The following is a 24839-nucleotide window of genomic DNA, read 5'->3' as shown; positions in this document are numbered from 1 at the left end:
CCATAGAGACCCCATAGAGCCCCACAGAGCCCCATAGCGCCCCATAGCGCCCCATAGAGACCCCACAGAGCCCCACACCAACTCCCAGACCCCCCCCCCCCCTCCCATGGGTCGACCTGTGCTCCATTTTATTCCATTCCCCAGCAAGGAAACAAAAACGACACACACACCAAAAAAAAACATTTTCTTTTTTTTTGGGGGGGGGTGGGGGGGTGGGGGGTGGGGGGAGAGAGATGGGAAGCTTTTTTTTTGGGGGGGGGGAGGGGGGAGGGGGGGGTCACGTAAAGAAAGTGCGTTTTTTGGGGGTAAAAAAGGCTGTTTTTGGGGCCGGTCTTAGATGGTTTCCTTGGGGACGTTGCAGTAGGCGGCGGCGCGAGCCTGCTTCAGCTGCAGCACGGTGGAAAAGAGCCACTTCACCTGTGGGGAGGGGACAAGATGGCCGCCGGCCCTCAGCCATGATGGCCGCCGAGGCAGGGGGGTCAATGTGTTGAGATAAAATGGCTGCTGCCCTAAGGAAAGATGGCTGCCAAAGCAGGGGGGTCAACGTATTGAGATAAGATGGCTGCTGCCCTCAGCCAAGATGGCCACCAAGGCAGAGACGTGAACCTGTTGAGATAAAATGGCTGCTGCCCTCAGCCAAGATGGCCGACAAGGCAGGGAGGTCAACACATTGAGATAAAATGGCTGCTGCCCTCAGCCAAGATGGCCACCAAGGCAGAGACGTGAACCTGTTGAGATAAAATGGCTGCTGCCCTCCGCCAAGATGGCTGCCAAAGCAGGGAGGTCAACACATTGAGATAAAATGGCTGCTGCCCTCAGCCAAGATGGCCACTAAGCAGGGAAGTTGATGCATGGAGAAAAGATGGCTGCCAGCCCTCAGCCAAGATGGCTGCCAAGGCAGGGGGGTCAATGCGTTGAGATAAAATGGCTGCTGCCCTCAGCCAAGATGGCCGCCAAGGCAGGGGGATCAACGCGTTGAGATAAAATGGCTGCTGCCCTCAGCCAAGATGGCCGACAAGGCAGGGAGGTCAACACATTGAGATAAAATGGCTGCTGCCCTCAGCCAAGATGGCCACCAAGGCAGAGAGGTGAACCTGTTGAGATAAAATGGCTGCTGCCCTCAGCCAAGATGGCCGCCAAAGCAGGGAGGTCAACACATTGAGATAAAATGGCTGCTGCCCTCAGCCAAGATGGCCACTAAGCAGGGGAGTTGATGCATGGAGAAAAGATGGCTGCCGGCCCTCAGCCAAGATGGCTGCCAAGGCAGGGGGGTCAATGCATTGAGATAAAATGGCTGCTGCCCTGAGCCAAGATGGCCACCAAGGCAGAGAGGTGAACCTGTTGAGATAAAATGGCTGCTGCCCTCAGCCAAGATGGCCGACAAGGCAGGGAGGCCAACACATTGAGATAAAATGGCTGCTGCCCTCAGCCAAGATGGCCACTACGCAGGGGAGTTTATGCATAGAGAGAAGATGGCTGCCGGCCTTCAGCCAAGATGGCCGCCGAGGCAGGGGGGTCAATGCGTTGAGATAAAATGGCTGCTGCCCTCAGCCAAGATGGCCACCAAGCAGGGGGGTCAATGCATTGAGATAAAATGGCTGCCGGCCCTCAGCCAAGATGGCCGACAAGGCAGAGAGGTGAACCCGTTGAGATAAAATGGCTGCTGCCCTCAGCCAAGATGGCCACTACACAGGGGAGTTTATGCATAGAGAAGATGGCTGCTGGCCCTCAGCCAAGATGGCTGCCGAGGCAGGGGGGTCAATGTGTTGAGATAAAATGGCTGCTGCCCTGAGCCAAGATGGCCACCAAGGCAGGGAGGTCAACACGTTGAGATAAAATGGCTGCTGCCCTCAGCCAAGATGGCCACTACGCAGGGGAGTTTATGCATAGAGAGAAGATGGCTGTCGGCCTTCAGCCAAGATGGCCGCCGAGGCAGGGGGGTCAATGCGTTGAGATAAAATGGCTGCTGCCCTCAGCCAAGATGGCCACCAGGCAGGGGGGTCAATGCGTTGAGATAAAATGGCTGCTGCCCTCAGCCAAGATGGCCACCAAGCAGGGGGGTCAATGCGTTGAGATAAAATGGCTGCTGCCCTCAGCCAAGATGGCCGACAAGGCAGGGAGGTCAATGCATTGAGATAAAATGGCTGCTGCCCTCAGCCAAGATGGCCACTACACAGGGGAGTTTATGCATAGAGAGAAGATGGCTGCTGGCCCTCAGCCAAGATGGCTGCCGAGGCAGGGGGGTCAATGCGTTGAGATAAAATGGCTGCTGCCCTCAGCCAAGATGGCCGACAAGGCAGGGAGGTCGATGCATTGAGATAAAATGGCTGCTGCCCTCAGCCAAGATGGCCACCAAGGCAGAGAGGTGAACCTGTTGAGATAAAATGGCTGCTGCCCTCAGCCAAGATGGCCACCATGGATGGGGAATGAATGCATTGGGACAAGATGGCTGCTGCCCTCCGCCAAGATGGCCACCAAGGCAGAGAGGTGAACACATTGAGATAAAATGGCTGCTGCCCTCAGCCAAGATGGCCACCATGGATGGGGAATCAATGCATTGGGACAAGATGGCTGCTGCCCTCAGCCAAGATGGCCGACAAGGCAGGGAGGTCAACACATTGAGATAAAATGGCTGCTGCCCTCAGCCAAGATGGCCGCCAAAGCAGGGAGGTCAATGCATTGAGATAAAATGGCTGCTGCCCTCAGCCAAGATGGCCACTAAGCAGGGGAGTTGATGCATGGAGAAAAGATGGCTGCCGGCCCTCAGCCAAGATGGCTGCCAAGGCAGGGAGGTCAACACATTGAGATAAAATGGCTGCTGCCCTCAGCCAAGATGGCCGCCAAAGCAGGGAGGTCAATGCATTGAGGTAAAATGGCTGCTGCCCTCAGCCAAGATGGCCACCATGGATGGGGAATCAATGCATTGAGAGAAGATGGCTGCTTCACTCAGCCAAGATGGCCGACAAGGCAGGGAGGTCAACACATTGAGATAAAATGGCTGCTGCCCTCAGCCAAGATGGCCACCAAGGCAGAGAAGTGAACCTGTTGAGATAAAATGGCTGCTGCCCTCAGCCAAGATGGCCACCAAGCAGGGGGGTCAATGCATTGAGATAAAATGGCTGCTGCCCTCAGCCAAGATGGCCGACAAGGCAGGGAGGTCGATGCATTGAGATAAAATGGCTGCTGCCCTCAGCCAAGATGGCCACCATGGATGGGGAATCAATGCATTGAGAGAAGATGGCTGCTTCACTCAGCCAAGATGGCCACCAAAAGGTCAACTCATTGGTCTCCACACTGTGAGACAAGATGGCCGCCACCCTCCGCCAAGATGGCTGCTAACTGGTGGGCATCAATGCACTCAGACAAGATGGCTGCCAGGGGGTTAAGACAATGAGACAAGATGGCTGCTGCCCTTAGTCAAGATGGCTGCCAAGGGGAAGTGGTTCAATGCATTTGGACAGGATGGCTTCCGCCCTCAGGAAAGATGGCTGCCAAGGCAGGAAGGTCAAAGCACTGAGCCAAGATGGCTGCCAAGAGGTCAACTCATTGGCTACCAAGCTGTGAGGCAAGATGGCCGCTGCCCTCAGCCAAGATGGCCACCAAGAGTGGGGTCAACACATTGAGGTAAGATGGCTGCCGTCCTTAGCCAAGATGGCTGCCCTCAGCCAAGATGGCTGCCTGGAGCTCTACGCATTGAACAAAGATGGCTACTCTCAGCCAAGATGGCCGACTGGGTCAAGACATTGAGCCAAGATGGCCGCTGACCTGAGTCAAGATGGCGGCCAAGGCGTCAATGCATTAAGACAAGATGGCGGCCACCCTCAGCCAAGATGGCCGCCAAGAGGTCAATCCATTGGCTGTGAGACAAGATGGCCGCCGACCACCTGTAGCCCCACCACCTCCCTCCGGAAATCCCAACCCCTCCCCCCGGAAGTCCCAAACCCTTCCCCCGGAAGTCCCTCCCCTCCCCCCCCCCCCCCGGAAGTCCAATCCCCGTCCACCGGAAGCCCCCCCTCCCCCCTTCACCAGAAGCCCCTCCCCTTCTTACCATAAGCCCCACCCCTTCCTTTAACCTCACGCAGGAAGTCCCACCCCTTCCACCGGAAGCCCCTCCCCCTTCCCCCGGAAGTCCCTCCTCCTCCCACCGGAAGTCCCGCCCCTCGGCCCCGGAATTCCTTTTGTTTTCCATCCTTCCACACCATAAGCTTCCATCTATAACCCCCCCATCCAACAGAAGACTCCCCCCCCCGGAAGTTCCTCCACCTCCCCCCGGAAGTCCCTCCCCCTTCCACCGGAAGTCCCTTTTTTTCCCAGCATAACCCCATCCTTCCATCTATAACCCCCCCCATCGAACAGAAGTCTCCCTCCCCCCGGAAGTTCCTCCCCCTCCCCCCGGAAGTCCCTCCTCCTCCCACCGGAAGTTCCTCCCCCTTCCCCCCCGGAAGTCCTTTTGTCTTCCATTCTTCCACCCCATAACCTTCCATCTATAACCCCCGCCATCCAACAGAAGACCCCCAACCGGAAGTTCCTCCCCCTCCCCCCGGATGTCCCGCCCCCTCCCACCGGAAGTCCCTTTTTTTCACAGCATAACCCCATCCTTCCATCTATAACCCCCCCCATCCAACAGATCACCCCCTCCCCGGAAGTTCCTCCCCCTCCCCCCGGAAGTCCCTCCCCCTCCTCCCGGAAGCCCCTCCCCCTCCCACCGGAAGTCCATTATTTTCCCAGCATAACCCCATCCTTCCACCCCATAACCTTCTATCTATAACCCCCCCCATCCAAAAGTAGACTCCCCCCCCCGGAAGTTCCTCTCCTCCTCCCGGAAGTCCCGCCCCCTCCCACGGGAAGTCCCTTTTTTTCCCAGCATAACCCCATCCTTCCATCTATAACCCCCCCCCCATCCAACAGAAGACTCCCCCCCCCGGAAGTTCCTCCCCCTCGCCCCGGAAGTCCCTCCCCCTCCTCCTGGAAGTCCCGCCCCCTCCCACGGGAAGTCCCTTTTTTTCCCAGCATAACCCCATCCTTCCATCTATAACCCCCCCCATCCAACAGAAGACTCCCCCTCCGCCCGGAAGTTCCTCCCCCTCCCCCCGGAAGTCCCTCCTCCTCCCACCGGAAGTCCCGCCCCCCCCCTCACCTTGAAGAAGGTGACGGTGGCGCTGTAGCAGACACTGAGGAGGAAAAGAGCCACGAAAACGGCGATGGTTCCCCACAGCCCCTCCTCCTCCGTCTTCTCATTGCACAGCTCCCCCTCCACTTCCACCTCTGACACCGGAAGTGGGGGGGGGAGGGGACAGACGGACAGACAGCGTCATCAAAATGGCCGCCCGACCCCCAAATCCCCCAAATTTCCCACAAAATCCCTCAATTTTCCCCCAAATTTCACAATTTTTACCCCCATTTTTCCCAATATTGAAAAATTTTCTTAAATTTCCCCCCAAATTTCTCATTTTTTCCCAATTTTTCTCCATTTTCCCCCAAATTCTCCCATTTTTCCCCATTTTTACCCCCAATTTCTCCAATATTGCCAAATTTTCCCAAATTTCCCCAAATTTCTCATTTTCTCCCAATTTTTTTCATTTTCCCCAAATTTTCCCATTTTTACCCCCATTTTCCCAATATTGTCAAATTTTCCCAAATTTTCCCCATCATTTTCTCCAATTTTCCCAATTTTTCTCCATTTTCCCTCAAATTTTCCCATTTTTACCCCCATTTTTCCCAATATTGTCAAATTTCCCCAGATTTCCTCCCAAATTTCCCAATTTTTCCCAATTTTTCTCAATTTCCCCCAAATTTCCCCATTTTTACCCCCATTTTCCCAATATTGTCAAATTTTCCCAAATTTTCCCCATCATTTTCTCCAATTTTCCCTATTTTTCTCCATTTTCCCCCAAATTCTCCCATTATTCACCATTTTTACCCCCAATTTCTCCAATATTGCCAAATTTTCCCCAATTTCCCCCAAATTTCTCAAATTTTCCCAATTTTTCTCCATTTTCCCCCTATTTTTCCCATTTTTCCCCATTTTTACCCCCATTTTCCCAATATTATCAAATTTTCCCAAATTTTCCCCATCATTTTCAACAATTTTTCCCATTTTTTCTCCATTTTCCCCACAAATTTCCCCATTTTCCCCATTTTTACCCCCATTTTTCCCAATATTGTCAAATTTTCCCAAATTTCATTCCAGATTTATCATTTTTTCCCAATTTTCCTCCATTTTCCCCACAAAATCCCTCAATTTTCCCCAAATTTCCCATTTTTTTCCAATTTTTCTCCATTTTCCCCCAAATTTCCCCATTTTTACCCCCAATTTCTCCAATATTGTCAAATTTCCCCAAATTTTCCCCATCATTTTCTCAAATTTTTCTCCATTTCCCCCCAATTTTTCCCATTATTCACCATTTTTACCCCCAATTTCTCCAATATTGCCAAATTTTCCCCAATTTCCCCCCAAATTTCTCAAATTTTCCCAATTTTTCTCCATTTTCCCCCAAATTTTCCCATTTTTCCCCATTTTTACCCCCAATTTTCCCAATATTGTCAAATTTTCCCAAATTTTCCCCAAATTTCTCAAATTTTCCCGATTTTTCTCCATTTTTCCCACCCTACAACATCCCTCCCCCAAAAATCCCCTGACCCCAAACAACCCCCCAAGCCCTCCACCCTACAACCCCCCAAACCTACAACCCCCCACCCTACAACACTCCAACCTACAACCCTCCTACCTACAACTCTGACCCCAAACAACCCCCCTACAACCCCCCAACCCTACAACCTCCCACCCTACAACCTCCCAACCCTACAACATCCCAACCCTACAACCTCCCCAACCTACAACCCCCTGACCCCCAAAAACCCCACCCTACAACCTCCCAACCCTACAACCACCCACCCTACAACCCCCTGACCCCAAGAAGCCCCCTGACCCCAAACAACCCCCAAAACCTACAAACTCCCACCCTACAATCCCCCAACCCTACAAGCCCCCACCCTACAACACTCCAACCTACAACCCTCCAACCTACAACCTCCATTCCCAAACAACCCCCCGACACCAAACAACCCCCCTCCAACCCTCCAACCTACAAACTCCCAACCCTATACCCCCCCACCCTACAACCTCCCACCCTACAACATCCCTACCCCCAAAATCCCTCGACCCCAAACACCCCCCGACCCCAAACAACCCCCTACAACCCTCCCACCCTACAACCTCCCACCCTACAACCTCCCACCCCACAACTCCCCAACCCTACAACCTCCCACCCTACAACACCCCAACCTACAACCTCCCGTTCCCAAACAACTCCCCGACCCCAAACAACCCCCCTACAACCCCCCAACCCTACAACCTCCCACCCTACAACCCCCCAACCCTACAACCCCCCAACCTACAACACCCCAACCCTACACCCCTCACCCTACAACCCCCCCTACCCCAAACAACCACCCTACAACCTCCCAACCCTACAACCCCCCACCCTACAATCCCCCCACCCTACAACCTCCCAACCCTACAACTTCCCCCCCTACAACCCCCCAACCCTACAACCTCCCACCCTACAACATCCCTACCCCATAAACCCCCCGACCCCAAACAACCCCTGACCCCAAAACACCCCTCAACCCCAAACAACCCCCCTACAACCACCCAACCCTACAACCTCCCGATCCCAAGCAACCCCCCGACCCCAAACAACCCCCCCTGCAACCCCTCAACCCTACAACCTCCCACCCTACAACCCCCCAACCCTACAACCACCCCACCCTACAACATCCCTACCCCCAAAATCCCCCGACCCCAAACACCCCCTGACCCCTAACAACCTCCCAAGCCCTCCACCCTACAACCCCCCACCCTACAACAACTCCCCAACCCTACAACCTCCCACCCTACAACATCCCTACCCCCAAAATCCCCGGACCCCAAACAACCCCCCTACAACCTCCCACCCTACAACCCCCCACCCTACAACCCCCCAACCCTACAACCACCCCAACCTACAACCCCCCGACCCCAAACAACCCCCCAACCCTACAACACCCCAACACTACAACCTCCCACCCTACAACTCCCTGACCCCAAACAACCCCCCTGTAACACCCCCCACCCTACAACCCCCCACCCTACAACATCCCTACCCCCAAAATCCCCTGACCCCAAACAACCCCCCAAGCCCTCCACCCTACAACCCCCCACCCTACAACCCCCCACCCTACAAACTCCCACCCTACAACCCCCAACCCTACAACCACCCACTGTACAACAACCCAACCATTCACCCCCCCACCCTACAACATCCCTTCCCCCAAAATCCCCCGACCCCAAACACCCCCTGACCCCAAACAACTCCCCAACCCCTCCACCCTCCACCCCCCCACCCTACAACCACCCCACCCTACAACCCCCCGACCCCAAGAACCCCCCTGACCCCAAACAACAGCCGTCACTCCGTCACTGTGGGGCCCTGAGGCCTTTATTGCAGACACCGCCATGAACGCGTTGGAGTATCTCCCACTTTCACCCCAAAAATCTTATAGGATTTTTCCCAAAATTCCACTTTTTTCCCCAAAATCTTATAGGATCTTCCCAATATCACCCCATAGTATCCCAATTTTCCCCAATTTCCCCCAATTTCCCCCCAAAATCTGATGGGATTTCCCCAACACCACCTCACAGAATCCCGTTTTTTCCCATTTGTCTGAGTTTCACCCCAAAAATCTTATAGGATTTTTCCCAAAATTCCACTTTTTTCCCCCAAATCTTATGGGATGAGTCCAATATCACCCCATAGTATCCCAATTTTCCCCAATTTCCCCCAATTTCCCCCCCAAATCTGATGGGATTTCCCCAACGCCTCCTCCTAGAATCCCATTTTTTCCCCATTTCTCTGAGTTTCACCCCAAAAATCTTACAGGATGTTCCCCAAAATTCCACTTTTTTCCCCAAAATCTTATAGGATCTTCCCATTATCACCCCACAGTATCCCAATTTTCCCCAAATTCTCCCATCTTTCCCCCATTTTTCCCCCATTTTCTCCCACTTCCTCCCACTTCCTCCCATTTTCTCCCATTTTCTCCAAATTTCGCGCATTTTCCCCTGTTTTTTTCCCATTTTTTCCCAACTTCCCCCCTTTTCGCCCCAAAGAAACCCAGATTTTCCACCATCTTGTGCATTGCACGAGGGTTTCACACCCCCATCCTTTATTTACCAGGCTGTTTCTGCAGCGTGCGCTGACTGAAGCGCATGGGCAGCGCTTCGTGCACCACCTCCTAGAATCCCAATTTCTCCCACTTCCACCCCAAAAATCTTACAGGATGTTCCCCAAAATTCCACTTTTTTGCCCCAAATCTTATAGGATGACTCCAATATCACCCCACAGTATCCGAATTTTTCCCAATTTTCCCCAATTTCCCCCCCAAATCTGATGGGATTTCCCCTATGCCACCTCCTAGAATCCCGTTTTTTTCCCAATTTCTCCCACTTCCACCCCAAAAATCTTACAGGATGTTCCCCAAAATTCCACTTTTTTCCCCAAAATCTTATAGGATGACTCCATTATCACCCCACAGTATCCCAATTTTCCCCAAATTCTCCCATCTTTCCCCCATTTTCTCCCACTTCCTCCCATTTTCTCCCATTTTCTCCAAATTTCGCGCATTTTCCCCTGTTTTTTTCCCATTTTTTCCCAACTTCCCCCCTTTTCGCCCCAAAAAAACCCAGATTTTCCACCATCTTGTGCATTGCACGAGGGTTTCACACCCCCATCCTTTATTTACCAGGCTGTTTCTGCAGCGTGCGCTGACTGAAGCGCATGGGCAGCGCTTCGTGCACCACCTCACAGAATCCCAATTTCTCCCACTTCCACCCCAAAAATCTTACAGGATGTTCCCCAAAATTCCACTTTTTTGCCCCAAATCTTATAGGATGACTCCAATATCACCCCACAGTATCCGAATTTTTCCCAATTTTCCCCAATTTCCCCCCCAAATCTGATGGGATTTCCCCTATGCCACCTCCTAGAATCCCGTTTTTTTCCCAATTTCTCCCACTTCCACCCCAAAAATCTTACAGGATGTTCCCCAAAATTCCACTTTTTTCCCCAAAATCTTATAGGATGACTCCATTATTACCCCACAGTATCCCAATTTTCCCCAAATTCTCCCATCTTTCCCCCATTTTTCCCCCATTTTCTCCCACTTCCTCCCACTTCCTCCCATTTTCTCCCATTTTCTCCAAATTTCGCGCATTTTCCCCTGTTTTTTTCCCATTTTTTCCCAACTTCCCCCCTTTTCGCCCCAAAGAAACCCAGATTTTCCACCATCTTGTGCATTGCACGAGGGTTTCACACCCCCATCCTTTATTTACCAGGCTGTTTCTGCAGCGTGCGCTGACTGAAGCGCATGGGCAGCGCTTCGTGCACCACCTCCTAGAATCCCAATTTCTCCCACTTCCACCCCAAAAATCTTACAGGATGTTCCCCAAAATTCCACTTTTTTGCCCCAAATCTTATAGGATGACTCCAATATCACCCCACAGTATCCGAATTTTTCCCAATTTTCCCCAATTTCCCCCCCAAATCTGATGGGATTTCCCCTATGCCACCTCCTAGAATCCCGTTTTTTTCCCCATTTCTCCCACTTCCACCCCAAAAATCTTACAGGATGTTCCCCAAAATTCCACTTTTTTCCCCAAAATCTTATAGGATGACTCCATTATCACCCCACAGTATCCCAATTTTCCCCAAATTCTCCCATCTTTCCCCCATTTTTCCCCCATTTTCTCCCACTTCCTCCCACTTCCTCCCATTTTCTCCCATTTTCTCCAAATTTCGCGCATTTTCCCCCGTTTTTTTCCCATTTTTTCCCAACTTCCCCCCTTTTCGCCCCAAAAAAACCCAGATTTTCCACCATCTTGTGCATTGCACGAGGGTTTCACACCCCCATCCTTTATTTACCAGGCTGTTTCTGCAGCGTGCGCTGACTGAAGCGCATGGGCAGCGCTTCGTGCACCACCTCCTAGAATCCCAATTTCTCCCACTTCCACCCCAAAAATCTTACAGGATGTTCCCCAAAATTCCACTTTTTTGCCCCAAATCTTATAGGATGACTCCAATATCACCCCACAGTATCCGAATTTTTCCCAATTTTCCCCAATTTCCCCCCCAAATCTGATGGGATTTCCCCTATGCCACCTCCTAGAATCCCGTTTTTTTCCCAATTTCTCCCACTTCCACCCCAAAAATCTTACAGGATGTTCCCCAAAATTCCACTTTTTTCCCCAAAATCTTATAGGATGACTCCATTATCACCCCACAGTATCCCAATTTTCCCCAAATTCTCCCATCTTTCCCCCATTTTTCCCCCATTTTCTCCCACTTCCTCCCACTTCCTCCCATTTTCTCCCAATTTCTCCCAATTTCTCCCATTTTCCCCCGTTTTTTTCCCATTTTTTCCCAACTTCCCCCCTTTTCGCCCCAAAAAAACCCAGATTTTCCACCATCTTGTGCATTGCACGAGGGTTTCACACCCCCATCCTTTATTTACCAGGCTGTTTCTGCAGCGTGCGCTGACTGAAGCGCATGGGCAGCGCTTCGTGCACCACCTCACAGAATCCCAATTTCTCCCACTTCCACCCCAAAAATCTTACAGGATGTTCCCCAAAATTCCACTTTTTTGCCCCAAATCTTATAGGATGACTCCAATATCACCCCACAGTATCCGAATTTTTCCCAATTTTCCCCAATTTCCCCCCCAAATCTGATGGGATTTCCCCTATGCCACCTCCTAGAATCCCGTTTTTTTCCCAATTTCTCCCACTTCCACCCCAAAAATCTTACAGGATGTTCCCCAAAATTCCACTTTTTTCCCCAAAATCTTATAGGATGACTCCATTATTACCCCACAGTATCCCAATTTTCCCCAAATTCTCCCATCTTTCCCCCATTTTTCCCCCATTTTCTCCCACTTCCTCCCACTTCCTCCCATTTTCTCCCATTTTCTCCAAATTTCGCGCATTTTCCCCTGTTTTTTTCCCATTTTTTCCCAACTTCCCCCCTTTTCGCCCCAAAGAAACCCAGATTTTCCACCATCTTGTGCATTGCACGAGGGTTTCACACCCCCATCCTTTATTTACCAGGCTGTTTCTGCAGCGTGCGCTGACTGAAGCGCATGGGCAGCGCTTCGTGCACCACCATGCAGGCGTAAACCGTTGCGCCGCGCCAACCGCTGGCCTCAACGCTCATCTTACTGTACACGAAGTAGGTTTCACCTTCACTTCCTGTATTGCCATTTCCGGATCTTTCTTCCGGGAGGACGGAAGTTGTGACGAATTCAGACGTCGGAACGTTGCGGTGATCGCGGAGCCACCGGATCTCGATGTCACGTGGGCGGAAACCGCGGGCCAGGCAACCCAGAGTGAGGCGGGATTGGGAGAGCTCTTCCGGGTGAGGGGGGAAGGGGTAGATCAGAGGTGCGGTGCTGGGTCCTGGAAGGGAAAAGGGAGAAATCAGGTCCCGGAAGGGGAAAGGAAGGAGGCAAGGGGGGCATTGCGGCCATTTTGGGGTTGATTTGGGGTTATTTGGGGGCCATTTTGGGGTCGGAAGTGGGAATTTGGGTCCTAGAAGGGGATAAAGATGTAAATCAGGTCGGGTCCTGGAAGGGAAAAGGGAGAAATCAGGTCCCGGAAGGGGAAAGGAAGGAGGCAAGGGGGGCATTGCGGCCATTTTGGGGTCGTTTGGGGGTCATTTGGGGGTCGTTTGGGGGTCATTTGGGGGCCATTTTGGGGTTAGAAGTGGCAATTTGGGTCCTAGAAGGGGATAAAGATGTAAATCAGGTCGGGTCCTGGAAGGGAAAAGGGAGAAATCAGGTCCCGGAAGGGGAAAGGAAGGAGACAAGGGGGGCATTGCGGCCATTTTGGGGTCGTTTGGGGGCCATTTTGGGGTCAGAATTGATACATTCAGTTGTGGAAGGGGATAAAGAAAGGACTAAGGTCGGGTCCTGGAAGGGGAAAAGGGAGAAATCAGGTCCCGGAAGGGGAAAGGAAGGAGGCAAGGGGGGCATTGCGGCCATTTTGGGGTTGATTTGGGATTATTTGGGGGCCATTTTGGGGTCGGAAGTGGGAATTTGGGTCCTAGAAGGGGATAAAGATGTAAATCAGGTCGGGTCCTGGAAGGGAAAAGGGAGAAATCAGGTCCCGGAAGGGGAAAGGAAGGAGGCAAGGGGGGCATTGCGGCCATTTTGGGGTCGTTTGGGGGTCATTTGGGGGTCGTTTGGGGGTCATTTGGGGGTCAGAAGTGACACTTTGGGTCCTGGAAGGGGAAAAGGGAGAAATCAGGTCCCGGAAGGGGAAAGGAAGGAGGCAAGGGGGGCATTGCGGCCATTTTGGGGTTGATTTGGGGGCCATTTTGGGTTGAAAGTGACAATTTGACTCCAATTTCCCCACTTTTTCCCCCTTCTGACCCGAATTTTCCCCCTTTTGACCCAAATTTTCCCCCTTTTGACCCCGATTTCCCCACTTTTGACTCCAACTTTCCCACTTCTGACTCCGATTTCCCCCTTCTGACCCCAATTTTCCCAATTTTTCCCCCTTCTCACCCCCAATTTTCCCCCTTCTGACCCAAATTTCCCCATTTTTTCCCCCTTCTGACCCCAATTTTCCCACTTTTTCCCCCCTTCTGACCCAAATTTCCCCACTTTTGACTCCGATTTCCCCATTTTTCCCCCTTTTGACCCCAATTTTCCCCCTTTTGACTCCAATTTCCCCACTTTTGACTCCAACTTTCCCACTTCTGACTCCGATTTCCCCCTTCTGACCCCAATTTTCCCAATTTTTCCCCCTTCTCACCCCCAATTTTCCCCCTTCTGACCCAAATTTCCCCATTTTTTCCCCCTTCTGACCCCAATTTTCCCACTTTTTCCCCCCTTCTGACCCAAATTTCCCCACTTTTGACTCCGATTTCCCCATTTTTCCCCCTTTTGACCCCAATTTTCCCCCTTTTGACTCCAATTTCCCCACTTTTGACTCCAACTTTCCCACTTTTGACTCCGATTTCCCCCTTCTGACCCCAATTTTCCCAATTTTTCCCCCTTCTGACCCAAGTTTCCCCCTTCTGACCCCAATTTTCCCACTTTTTCCTCCTTCTGACCCCAATTTTCCCCCTTTTTCCCCCTTCTGACCCCAATTTTCCCCCTTCTGACCCAGATTTCCCCACTTTTTCCCCCTTCTGACCCAATTTTTCCCCCTTCTGACCCCAATTTCCCCACTTTTTCCTCCTTTTGACCCCAATTTTCCCCCTTCTGACCCCAATTTTCCCACTTTTTCCCCATTCTGACCCCAATTTCCCCCCTTCTGACCCCAATTTTCCCCCTTTTTCCCCCTTCTGACCCCAATTTCCCCCCTTCTGACCCAAATTTTCCCACTTTTTCCTCCTTCTGACCCCAATTTCTCCACTTTTTCCCTCTTCTGACCCAAATTTTCCCCCTTCTGCCCCCAATTCCCCCACTTTTTCCCTCTTTTGACCCCAATTTTCCCCCTTTTGACTCCGATTTCCCCACTTTTGACTCCGATTTCCCCACTTTTGGCTCAGATTTCCCCCCTTCTGACCCCAATTTTCCCCCTTCCGACCCCAATTTTCCCACTTTTTCTCCCTTCTGACCCCTATTTCCCAACTTTTGACTCTGATTTCCCCACTTTTTTTCCCTTCTGACCCCGATTTCCCCCCTTTTTCCCCATTCTGACCCCAATTTTCCCCCCTTCTGACCCCAATTTCCCCACTTTTTCCTCCTTTTGACCCCAATTTTCCCCCTTCTGACCCCAATTTCCCCACTTTTTCTCCCTTCTGACCCCAATTTTCCCCCATTTTCCCCCTTCTGACCCCAATTTTCCCCCTTCTGACACCAAATTTTCCCACTTTTTCCCACTTCTGACCCCAATTTCCCCCCTTTTTCCCCCTTCTGACCCCAATTTTCCCCCTTCTGACCCCAATTTTCCCACCTTCTGACCCCAATTTCCCCCCTTCTGTCCCATTTTTCCCCCTTCTGACCCCAATTTCCCCCCTTCTGACCCAATTTTTCCCCCTTCTGACCCCAATTTCCCCCCTTTTTCCCCCTTTTTCCCCCCTATTTCCCCACCTGTGTGCCTGTAGACACTCCTGCTGAGCGGCAGCGGCAGATTTCCTCCCTTCTGACCCCAATTTTCCCCCTTTTGACCCCAATTCTCCCACTTCTGACTCCTATTCCCCCACTTCTGACTCAGATTTCCCCACTTTTAACTCCAATTTTCCCCCTTTTGGCTCAGATTTCCCCACTTTTCCCCCCTTCTGACCGAATTTTCCCCCCTTTCCCCCCCTTTTGACTCTGATTTCCCCACTTTTGACCCACTTTTTCCCCCTTCTGACCCAAATTTTCCCCCTTCTGACCCCAATTTCCCCACTTTTTCTCCCTTCTGACCCCAATTTTCCCCCTTCTGACCCCAATTTTCCCCACTTTTGACCCCAATTTTCCCCTTTGACTCCAATTTCCCCACTTTTGACTCCAACTTTCCCACTTTTGACTCCGATTTCGCCAATTCTGACCCCAATTTTCCCACTTTTTCCCCCTTCTGACCCCAATTTTCCCCCCTTTTCCCCCTTCTGACCCCAATTTTCCCCCTTCTGACCCCAATTTCCCCACTTTTGACCCCAATTTTCCCCCTCCTGACCCTAATTTTCCCCCTTTTTCCCCCTTTTGACCCCAAATTTTCCCCCTTTTTCCCCCTTCTGACCCCATTTTTCCCCCTTCTGACCCCAATTTTCCCCCTTCTGTCCCATTTTTTCCCCATTCTGACCCAATTTTCCCCCCTTCTGACCCCAATTTTCCCCCTTCTGACCCCAATTTCCCCATTTTTTCCCCCTTCTGACCCCAATTTCCCCCCTTTTTCCCCCTTTTGACTCTGATTTCCCCACTTTTTCCCCCTTCTGACCCCAATTGTCCCCCTTTTGACCCCAATTTTCCCTCTTTTTCCCCCTTCTGACCCAATTTTTCCCCCTTCTGACCCAAATTTTCCCCCTTCTGACCCCAATTTCCCCACTTTTTCCCTCTTTTGACCCCAATTTCCCCACTTTTGACTCCGATTTCCCCACTTTTGACTCCAACTTTCCCACTTTTGACTCCCATTTCCCCATTCTGACCCCAATTTCCCCCCTTTTTCCCCCTTTTTCCCCCCTTTTTCCCCACCTGTGTGCCTGTAGACACTCCTGCTGAGCGGCAGCGGCAGCTCCTCGTGCTGCACCGTGCAGGTGAACCTTTCCCCAGCCAACCAATCCTGGGTGCTGATGGGGACGGAGCTGCTGGCGCTGTAGGTGCCATTAAAATGTTCTTGGAGGACCATTGGATCCGGACGAAGGATTCCACTTTTTTCCCTGGTCCAAGTGAGGCTGAGGCTGGAATCGCTGGGCAAATTGACCACCAAACATTTCAGTTTGGCATCCAGGCCGATGTAAAGCTCGCCTGGGCTCGGGGGGATGGCGTAGAGTTGGATGGGGCTGCAGCTGTGGGGAGCTGGGGGGGGAGAGAGAGAGAAATTGGGGGGTTAGGAGGGAGAAATTGGGGAGAAATGGGGGAAAAATGGGGAGAATGGGGGAAAAATGGGGTGAAATGGGGGAGAAATGGGGGGAGAATGGGGGAAAAATGGGGTGAAATGGGGGAGAAATGGGGTGAAATGGGGGAGAAATGGGGTGAAATGGGGGAAAAATGGGGGAAAATGGGGGGAGAATGGGGGAAAAATGGGGTGAAATGGGGGAGAAATGGGGGAAAATGGGGACAGAAATGGGGAAAATGGGGGGAGGAAGGGGGAAAATGGGGAGAGAAATGGGGGAGAAATGGGGGAGAAATTGGGGGAGAAATGGGGGAGGAATGGGGAGAGAAATGGGGGAGAAATGGGGGGAGGAATAGGGGAGAAATGGGGGAGGAATGGGGGAGGAAGGGGGGATGGCGTAGAGTTGGATGGGGCTGCAGCTGTGGGGAGCTGGGGGGGAGAGAGAGAGAAATTGGGGGTTAGGAGGGAGAAATTGGGGAGAAATGGGGGAAAAATGGGGAGAATGGGGACAGAAATGGGGAAAATGGGGGGAGAAAGGGGGAAAATGGGGAGAAATGGGGGGAGAATGGGGAGAAATGGGGGAGAAATGGGGTGAAATGGGGTGAAATGGGGGGAGAAATGGGGGAGAAATGGGGGAGGAATGGGGGAGAAATGGGGGAGAAATGGGGGAGAAAGGGGAGAGAAAGGGGGACAGAAATGGGGGAGGAATGGGGGAGAAATGGGGGAGAATGGGGGGCAGAAAGGGGGGAGGAAGGGGGGATGGCGTAGAGTTGGATGGGGCTGCAGCTGTGGGGAGCTGGGGGGGGAGGGAGAGAGAAATTGGGGGTTAGGAGGGAGAAATTGGGGTCAGTGGGGGGGAAATGGGGGAAAAATGGGGTGAAATGGGGGAGAAATGGGGTGAAATGGGGGAAAAATGTGGTGAAATGGGGGAGAAATGGGGTGAAATGGGGGAAAAATGGGGGAAAATGGGGACAGAAATGGGGAAAATGGGGGGAGAATGGGGAGAAATGGGGAGAATGGGGACAGAAATGGGGAAAATGGGGGGAGGAAGGGGGAAAATGGGGAGAAATGGGGGAGAATGGGGGGAAAATGGGGAGAGAAATGGGGGAGAAATGGGGAAGAAAAATGGGGGAGAAATGGGGAAGAAATGGGGGAGAAAGGGGAGAGAAATGGGGAGAGAAATGGGGGGAGAAATTGGGGAGGAATGGGGGAGGAAGGGGGGATGGCGTAGAGTTGGATGGGGCTGCAGCTGTGGGGAGCTGGGGGGGGAGAGAGAGAGAAATTGGGGGTTAGGAGGGAGAAATTGGGGAGAAATGGGGGAAATGGGGACAGAAATGGGGAAAATGGGGGGAGGAAGGGGGAAAATGGGGAGAAATGGGGGAGAATGGGGAGAAATGGGGGAGAAATGGGGGAGAAATGGGGAGAGAAATGGGGGAGGAATGGGGGAGAATGGGGAGAAATGGGGGAGAAAGGGGGGAGAAAGGGGAGAGAAATGGGGGAGGAATGGGGGAGAAATTGGGGGAGAAATGGGGGGAGGAATAGGGGAGAAATGGGGGAGAAATGGGGGAGAAATGGGGGAGAAATGGGGGAAAAAGGGGAGAGAAATGGGGAGAGAAATGGGGAGAGAAATGGGGGGAGGAATAGGGGAGAAATGGGGGGAGGAATGGGGGAGAAATGGGGGAGGAATGGGGGAGAAATTGGGGGAGGAATTGGGGGAGAAATTGGGGGAGGAATTGGGGGAGGAATGGGGGAGAATGGGGGGAAATGGGGGGAGAATGGGGGGCAGAAAGGGGGGAGGAAGGGGGAATGGCGTAGAGTTGGATGGGGCTGCAGCTGTGGGGAGCTGGGGGGGGAGGGAGAGAGAAATTGGGGGTTAGGAGGGAGAAATTGGGGTCAGTGGGGGGGAAATGGGGGAAAAATGGGGTGAAATGGGGGAGAAATGGGGTGAAATGGGGGAAAAATGGGGTGAAATGGGGGGGAAATGGGGGGAAATGGGGGGAGAAATGGGGAAAATGGGGGGGAAATGGGGGGAGAATGGGGAGAAATGGGGGAAATGGGGACAGAAATGGGGAAAATGGGGGGAGAAAGGGGGAAAATGGGGAGAAATGGGGGAGAATGGGGGGAAATGGGGGAGGAATGGGGACAGAAATGGGGAAAATGGGGGGAGGAAGGGGGGAGGAATGGGGGAGAAATGGGGGAGGAATGGGGGAGAAATGGGGGAGAAATGGGGGGAGGAATGGGGGAGGAATTGGGGGAGGAATGGGGTGAAATGGGGGAAAAATGGGGTGAAATGGGGGAGGAATGGGGGAGAAAGGGAGGAAATGGGGGAGAAAGGGAGGAAATGGGGGAGAATGGGGGGAAATGGGGGGTCAACCATCTCAACACCCCTCCACCACAACCATCACAACCATCACAACCATCACAACCATCACAACCATCACAACCATCACAACCATCACAACCATCACAACCAACACTCCTCCATCACAACCACCACAACCAGCACAACCACCACAACCACCACAACCACCACAACCAACCACCCCTCCATCACAACCATCACAACCACCACCATCACAACCCCCCTCCATCACAACCAACACAACCACCACCATCACAACACCCCTCCATCACAACCACCACAACCAACCCCCCTCCATCACAACCATCACAACCACCACCATCACAACCAACCCCCTCCATCACAACCATCACAACCATCACAACCATCACAACCATCACAACCACCACAACCACCACAACCAACCCCCCTCCATCACAACCATCACAACCAACCCCCCTCCACCACAACCACCACAACCATCACAACCATCACAACCAAACCCCTCCCTCACAACCATGACAACCAACCCCCCTCCATCACAACCATCACAACCATCACAACCACCACAACCAGCACAACCACCACAACCACCACAACCAGCACAACCACCACAACCACCACAACCATCACAACCAACACAACCAAACCCCTCCCTCACAACCATCACAACCATCACAACCACCACAACCATCACAACCATCACAACCATCACAACCATCACAACCATCACAACCACCACAACCATCACAACCATCACAACCATCACAACCATCACAACCAACACAACCAACCCCACTCCATCACAACCATCACAACCACCACAACCATCACAATCAACGCCCCTCCATCACAACCACCACAACCATCACAAGCACCACAACCAACACAACCATCACAACCACAACCAACCCCCCACCATCACAACCATCACAACCACCACCATCACAACCCCCCTCCATCACAACCATCACAACCACCACAACCATCACAACCATCACAACCACCAAAACCAACACCCCTCCATCACAACCACCACAACCACCACAACCACTACAACCAACCCCCCACCATCACAACCACCACAACCACCACAACCATCACAACCAGCACAACCATCACAACCAAACCCCTCCCTCACAACCATCACAACCAACCCCCCTCCATCACAACCATCACAACCAACCCCCTTCCATCACAACCATCACAACCATCACAACCACCACAACCAACCCCCCTCCATCACAACCATCACAACCAACACCCCTCCATCACAACCACCACAACCATCACAACCACCACAACCACCACAACCATCACAACCACCACCATCACAACCACCACGACCACCACAACGACCACAACCACCACAACCACCACAACCAACCCCCCACCATCACAACCACAACAACCACCACAACCACCACAACCACCACCATCACAACCACCACGACCACCACAACGACCACAACCACCACAACCACCACAACCAACCCCCCACCATCACAACCACAACAACCACCACAACCACCACAACCACCACAACCATCACAACCACAACCAACCCCCCTCCCTCACAACCACCACAACCAACCCCCCTCCATCACAACCATCACAACCACCACCATCACAACCCCCCTCCATCACAACCATCACAACCACCACAACCATCACAACCATCACAACCACCAAAACCAACCCCCCTCCACCACAACCATCACAACCAACACCCCTCCATCACAACCACCACAACCACCACACTCCCCCCCCCACCCCCTCCTCTACACCACCCACAACCCCCCCAAACCCCCCTGTCCCCCCCCCAACCACTCACTGGAACAAGCCCTGGCGTGGTCCTCCACTACAGTCGAAGTTCCCGGATGTTTCACCCGACAGGTGTAACTTTTCCCTTCCTTCCAATCCTCCTTGGAGACGTTCAGGCGGCTGCTGAAGCTGTAGGTGCTCCCCTCACGAACCACGGGGGTGTTGGATGCCACCACCAACCCCCTCATTCCATCCACCAACCACTCCAGCTCGATTTGGGCGGGTGAAAAACCCGTCACCAAACACAACAGCTCCACCGAATCGCCGCTGGAGGCGGTGCAGGAAGAGGCGTGGAGGACCTGCACCTCTGGGGCTGAATAAGGTGTAGGTGGCACGCGGCAGACTGTAGGTCGGAGGGAGAGAGAGAGAAGGGTGTTGGTAGGGGGGATCTGGAGGACTTTCAGGCCCATAGATACTGATTGGAGGTCCTCCAGGCCCATAGATTCCCAATCGGGGTCCTCCAGACCCATAGATACTGATTGGAGGTCCTCCAAGGTTGTTGGAGGTCCTCCAGCCCCATTGGAGGTCCTCCAGACCCATAGATTCCCTATCAGGGTCCTCCAGGGTTGTTGGAGGTCCTCCAGACCCATAGATCCTGATTGGAGGTCCTCCAAGGTTGTTGGAGGTTCTCCAGGCCCATAGATACTGACTGGAAGTCCTCCAAGGTTGTTGGAGGTCCTCCAGACCCATAGATCCCAACTTGGGGGTCCTCCAGCCCCATTGGAGGTCCTCCATCCCCATAGATCCCAACTTGGGGGGCAGGAAGAGGCGTGGAGGACCTGCACCTCTGGGGCTGAATGAGGTGGAACGCTGCAGACTGTAGGTCGGAGGGAGAGAGAGAGAAGGGTGTTGGTAGGGGGGATCTGGAGGACTTTCAGGCCCATAGATACTGATTGGAGGTCCTCCAGGGCTTTTGGGGGTCCTCCAGGGCTGTTGGAGGTCCTCCAGACCCATAGATCCTGATTGGAGGTCCTCCAAGGTTGTTGGAGGTCCTCCAGCCCCATAGATTCCCTATCAGGGTCCTCCAGGGCTGTTGGAGGTCCTCCAGACCCATAGATACTGATTGGAAGTCCTCCAGGGTTGTTGGAGGTCCTCCAGACCCATAGATACTGATTGGAGGTCCTCCAGGGCTTTTGGGGGTCCTCCAGGGCTGTTGGAGGTCCTCCAGACCCATAGATCCTGATTGGAGGTCCTCCAAGGTTGTTGGAGGTCCTCCAGCCCCATAGATTCCCTATCAGGGTCCTCCAGGGCTGTTGGAGGTCCTCCAGACCCATAGATACTGATTGGAAGTCCTCCAGGGTTGTTGGAGGTCCTCCAGACCCATAGATACTGATTGGAGGTCCTCCAGGGCTTTTGGGGGTCCTCCAGGGCTGTTGGAGGTCCTCCAGACCCATAGATCCTGATTGGAGGTCCTCCAAGGTTGTTGGAGGTCCTCCAGCCCCATAGATTCCCTATCAGGGTCCTCCAGGGCTGTTGGAGGTCCTCCAGACCCATAGATACTGATTGGAAGTCCTCCAGGGTTGTTGGAGGTCCTCCAGACCCATAGATACTGATTGGAGGTCCTCCAGGGCTTTTGGGGGTCCTCCAGGGCTGTTGGAGGTCCTCCAGACCCATAGATCCTGATTGGAGGTCCTCCAAGGTTGTTGGAGGTCCTCCAGCCCCATAGATTCCCTATCAGGGTCCTCCAGGGCTGTTGGAGGTCCTCCAGACCCATAGATACTGATTGGAAGTCCTCCAGGGTTGTTGGAGGTCCTCCAGACCCATAGATACTGATTGGAGGTCCTCCAGGGCTTTTGGGGGTCCTCCAGGGCTGTTGGAGGTCCTCCAGACCCATAGATCCTGATTGGAGGTCCTCCAAGGTTGTTGGAGGTCCTCCAGCCCCATAGATTCCCTATCAGGGTCCTCCAGGGCTGTTGGAGGTCCTCCAGACCCATAGATACTGATTGGAAGTCCTCCAGGGTTGTTGGAGGTCCTCCAGACCCATAGATACTGATTGGAGGTCCTCCAGGGCTTTTGGGGGTCCTCCAGGGCTGTTGGAGGTCCTCCAGACCCATAGATACTGATTGGAAGTCCTCCAGGGCTGTTGGAGGTCCTCCAGACCCATAGATACTGATTGGAAGTCCTCCAGGGTTGTTGGAGGTCCTCCAGACCCATAGATACTGATTGGAGGTCCTCCAGGGCTTTTGGGGGTCCTCCAGGGCTGTTGGAGGTCCTCCAGACCCATAGATCCTGATTGGAGGTCCTCCAAGGTTGTTGGAGGTCCTCCAGCCCCATAGATTCCCTATCAGGGTCCTCCAGGGCTGTTGGAGGTCCTCCAGACCCATAGATACTGATTGGAAGTCCTCCAGGGTTGTTGGAGGTCCTCCAGACCCATAGATACTGATTGGAGGTCCTCCAGGGCTTTTGGGGGTCCTCCAGGGCTGTTGGAGGTCCTCCAGACCCATAGATACTGATTGGAAGTCCTCCAGGGCTGTTGGAGGTCCTCCAGACCCATAGATACTGATTGGAAGTCCTCCAGGGTTGTTGGAGGTCCTCCAGACCCATAGATACTGATTGGAAGTCCTCCAGGGTTGTTGGAGGTCCTCCAGACCCATAGATTCCCTATCAGGGTCCTCCAGGGTTGTTGGAGGTCCTCCAGACCCATAGATTCCCAATCGGGGTCCTCCAGACCCATAGATCCTGATTGGAGGTCCTCCAGCCCCATAGATTCCCAATCGGGGTCCTCCAGCCCCATAGATACTGATTGAAATTCCTCCAAGGTTGTTGGAGGTCCTCCAGCCCCACAGGAGGACCTCCAACACCACTGGAGGACCTCCCCCAAGTCCTCCAAGCCCCCCCAGCCCCACAGGAGGACCTTCCCCCAAGTCCTCCAGCCCCACAGGAGGACCTCCAACCCTACAGGAGGACCTCCAGCCCCACAGGAGGACGTCCCCAAGTCCTCCTGCCCCACAGGAGGACTTCACCAAGTCCTCCAAAGCCCCCCCAGCCCCACTGGAGGACCTCCCCAAGTCCTCCAACAACCCTCAACCCCAGCCAACCCCACAGGAGGACCTCCAACCCCATAGAAGGACCTCCCCCAAGTCCTCCAAAGCCCCCCCCAGCCCCACTGGAGGACCTCCCCAAGTCCTCCAACCCCACAGGAGGACCTCCAACCCTACAGGAGGACCTCCCCAAGTCCTCCAGCCCCACAGGAAGACCTCCCCAAGTCCTCCAACCACCCCCCAACCCCACAGGACGACCTCCCCCAAGTCCTCCAACCTCACAGGAGGACCTCCAACCCTACAGGAGGACCTCCCCAAGTCCTCCAGCCCCACAGGACGACCTCCCCAAGTCCTCCAACCACCCTCCGACCCCACTGGAGGACCTCCCCAAGTCCTCCAACCCCACAGGAGGACCTCCCAAGTCCTCCAGCCCCACTGGAGGACCTCCAACCCCACAGGAGGACCTCCCCAAGTCCTCCAACCCTCACAGGAAGACCTCCAACCCCACAAGCCGACCCCCCCACCCCTCCCCCTCCCCTCCCCCAACCCCCCCCAACCCCCCCCCACCCCCCCCAACCCCCCACCCCCCCAAAAAATCTCCTCACCCTGCACTTCCTTCCTGATCACCCCGCCGCTCCGCTGGTCTTTGACGCTACAGACGAAGCTCTTCCTCTTTTCCCCGGCCGTCAGTCGGACGAAGCTGAGCCTTTTTGGGGAGCCCGAAACGATGGCGGCCATGTCGGAACCCCCGACCCCCTCCCAGCTGACGGAGGAAGAGGAGGAGGAAGGAGAAACCAGGCAACCCACGGCGGCGGGGAGAGAGGAGTCGGAACAACAGGCGGACAGCGGGTACAGCTGGGGGCTGCTTGTAGGGCGGGCTGTGGGGAGAGAGGAAGGGGGTCAGATTCTGCCCCATAGAGACCTCCTGCCCCATAGATTTTGGCCCATAGAGACCTTCAGATCCATAGAGACCTCCTGCCCCATAGATTTTGGTCACCTGCCCCATAGATTTTGGCCCCATAGAGACCTTCAGATCCATAGAGACCTCCTGCCCCATAGATTTCGGTCACCTGCCCCATAGATTTTGGCCCCATAGAGACCACCTGCCCCATAG

At 53.6% G+C, this 24839-nt stretch overlaps 1 gene segment (V, D, J or C); it reads right to left on the bottom strand.

Annotated features, from left to right (window-relative positions):
* Nucleotides 1–318: 318 nt before the first annotated feature.
* LOC116241175 (immunoglobulin heavy constant gamma 2A-like) lies at nt 319–24597 on the bottom strand. The segment is given in 7 exon segments: nt 319–417; nt 5138–5265; nt 9216–9276; nt 12135–12490; nt 16219–16542; nt 20755–21087; nt 24331–24597. Coding segments are annotated over 7 exon segments (1419 nt in total).
* Nucleotides 24598–24839: the final 242 nt, after the last annotated feature.

This window comes from Phasianus colchicus, chromosome 39 (assembly GCF_987193195.1).
Source record: "Phasianus colchicus chromosome 39, bPhaCol1.hap1.1, whole genome shotgun sequence".
Taxonomy (NCBI): domain Eukaryota; kingdom Metazoa; phylum Chordata; class Aves; order Galliformes; family Phasianidae; genus Phasianus; species Phasianus colchicus.
This window is presented reverse-complemented; position numbering and strand designations above follow the sequence as displayed.